Below are 3119 nucleotides of genomic sequence, written 5' to 3' on the forward strand. Positions count from 1 at the left end.
CATCCTGGGGGGAAAAACAAAACAACCCCCCCCACCCCATGGCACTTACTTACCAGCAGTTTGAGCTGCCATGTGCATGGCTGGGTGACAGCCCCAGCAACCCCAGCCTGGGCCCTGCTGCCCCCTGCTGCCTGGGGGGGCTCTGCCAGGAGGCCACAGACTCCCCCCAGCTCCTGAGGTGAACAGAGGGTTTTTTTTTTCTTTTTGAAGTGCCAGAGGCTGGGGTGGGGACCGTCCATGTGGGGTCTGGGGGAGTAGAGGCTGGAGCTGGATGGGGCAGCCATCAGGGGGCTGCAGAAGCTGGCAGGAGATGGGGCCAGGCAGGGCAGCAATCCAGGGGCTGAGGGAGCACACAGGGATGGGGTGGGCCATGTGAGCCCTGCAGGGGGAGGTAGCCCCTTTGGGGGGCCATGGCCCCTGTGGGGGGCAGCAAAACATATTCATGAATTCATGAAACATGCATTTAGAATTCACTTTATTATTATGACAGAGACACTGGTAGGCTTCAAAATTTCTTTAACACTGTAGATATATCAATAAAACATCGCCCAACTGATCACTGTCTCTGTCTCACTCTCTCTGTGAGCATGGATTTTGGGGTATTTTACAGAGTGACTTTGGGATTTTTGTATCAGGGATTTTTCAGTTTTCCAATAGGGAACACCAGAATTCCTGCTAGGGAGGCCAGTGGCAGGACCCTGCCTCTCAGAGCTGGCACCTTGGACCTAGCTGGCTGTGGGTGATCTCCTGGCCAACTGGGGGCAGGAGGACATGCTTTGACAGTTCAAACCAGGCCACCACACCCGGAACTTCTTCCAGGTGATAGCTGCCCAGATGGCTGGGCAGGGGCACACATGGCAGTAGTGCCGCACAAAGGCCAACCCTGCAGCCACAGCCACAGGCAGGTGGACCAGAGGGGCAGATACCTCATCCAGATCTGGCAGGTGCACAGCAGGTCACAGGCAGGTAGCAGCCCCCACTGCCAGACTGCTGTGGGTAGAGGGTGCAGGAAACTCTCAGGGCTGCTTCAGCAGTCCAGCTGGCACAAGGGCTAGTGTCCCCAGGTACCAAGTGGCTGGGCCCCAGAAGCTTCTGAGAGCGAGTAGCCCTGAGCTACTTGACAGGGCAGCTTTTTGTACTGATGGGGCCAGGACAAGGCACCTTTTTATACTGCTGGGGACAGCACAGATGCTGGCCCTGGGCTCTGGCTCCCCCTGGCTGCAGATCCAGGAGCAGCCAAGCAGAGTTATTCTGCCCCAAGTAGCACAATTTGCCCCACAACAAAGTATATGTCTGAGCACCTGCGCCAAGGCAAAAAGCCCCAGCTCAAATTTGTACTGCTTCTATCTGAACTGCTGCAAGTGCATATGCTTGCATGTGTGGACATGCCCTGGGGGTCAGGTTCTGTCACCCTTGTAAATGTTCAGTAGTATCTCATTTAGTGAGACTAGAACATTGAAATCAGGTTTTGATTTTGAATCATCAATACAAAATAGTGAATACATACTGCAATATGAAAACAAAAAATATCAAAAATAATCAAAACTTAAACTTTGCTAACCAAATGAAAAACTAATAAGTACTCTCCAAAAACTATAAAAAGCTGTCTCTTAGTATTTGAACCAGTATAGTGGATGACCCATTATGTTCCTCATACTTATGCTTCTTGTCCTCTACTCTGGCCAATGTCTGAATCAGCTGGATAGTCTTCTAGGTAAAATACCATTAAATGTCAAGGGAATTGGAACTGGATTCTTAATTACGAAAATATCCTTAAAAAAATTTAAGATGCTTTGCTAAGGAAAACCCGAGTGCAATGTGCAAGAGACAGTGAAATCTTGTTATCTAAAAATATTTTTTTCAAATGCAATAGGATTAATCCTTCATTTAAAAAAAGGCTTTGCCAGATCATTGATAATTGAAAACAAACATATAAACTTAGCTACTTTATAAACAAGAACAACTTGGGTAACTGAAACTAACATTTTTAATTTCTTTTTAAAATTATCTCTCACTTTGTCCACTAAATACTATATATTTAGTATTTTGTTTTTTTCCAGCATGGACAATAAAAATGGACCATTCAGTTTCTAGATAATTTTCAAATATGACTGCAAAATTGCAATGTATACATATTTCTGCAACATATACAGTGTGTATACAGACTGTATATGTACATGAACACATACAGACATTCTGTAATATATACATTTGAAACACCGTAAGATTAAAATATATTAGTTTTAGGAAAATGTTTATATTAGGCTTTTCTTTTCCTTTAACAGAATCTATTTATTTCAAGTGTCATAAGAGCTTCTTGGTTCTAAATCTGATCTGCCACTATCCCAGTGAAGTTGCTTCCTGCCTATTGAATGAAAATTACCTGTAATCGTAGACGGATCTTCTTTTCTTCATCCAATTCAGACAGCAATTGTTTGATCTCTTTTCTATTAAAAATAGTGCAAAGTTCACATATTATTAGAATAAAAGTACAATTGTTTTCTTGAGCCTTGTTTTCCTCCCTGAACCAGTATCAGAATTCTCTAACCTCTGGGTTACATTTTTGGCATACTACAGTTAAAAAAATTGAAGAGAAGAGGGGCAGCAAAATAGATTAGGATGTTGGTAGGTTAACAAAACTAGTAACATAAGCTTTGCCTATGTTGCCACATGTTTATCTGTTTTAAAACAGTTTATCTTAACACCATTTGTTGCAATTTAGGAAACAAGAAATTCCAAGGTTTGGATCAATAACAATCTGTTGTTGTCCAGGGGCCTCTGTGATGGGCAAGGTGTAGGAAAGGAAGAAGGGGCACTGGGGGCACAGGACAGAGCAGGCAGATGGTGAGTCTCCATGGAGACAGGTCAGGACCTCCCTGGGCAAAAGCATGCTTGGCCAGGCAGATGGGATGGGGCTGTGGGCAGGCGGGGAGTGATGTCTAGAAGCAGGACGGGTGGCCGGGGCTGGGATCGTGGGGCAGTGACAGCCCAGGGCCGTGCTGGGAGAGTGGCTCTGTCTTGGGCCCTGGCCTTGTGGTGTCACTGCCCTGCAATCCTGGCCCCAGCCCCACCTGCCCACCCCACTCCCAGAACAGCTACCATTTGGAGCACCTACCCCT

The 3119-nt window shown here is 46.0% G+C and overlaps 1 protein-coding gene across 6 annotated transcripts in view; it reads right to left on the bottom strand.

Annotated features, from left to right (window-relative positions):
- The window catches only part of SH3KBP1 (SH3 domain containing kinase binding protein 1), a 470950-nt gene that overhangs the window by 8516 nt on the left and 459315 nt on the right, over positions 1-3119 (bottom strand). For all 6 annotated transcript variants that reach the window (XM_019524798.1, XM_019524796.1, XM_019524797.1 and 3 more), the window contains one exon: positions 2384-2447. In XM_019524798.1, coding sequence (XP_019380343.1) covers positions 2384-2447 — 64 coding nt within the window. Of the gene's footprint in view, positions 1-2383; positions 2448-3119 lie in introns of those variants that run through there.

The sequence above is a fragment of the Gavialis gangeticus genome, unplaced genomic scaffold (assembly GCF_001723915.1).
Source record: "Gavialis gangeticus isolate Ggan-Ray unplaced genomic scaffold, GavGan_comp1, whole genome shotgun sequence".
NCBI lineage: Eukaryota > Metazoa > Chordata > Crocodylia > Gavialidae > Gavialis > Gavialis gangeticus.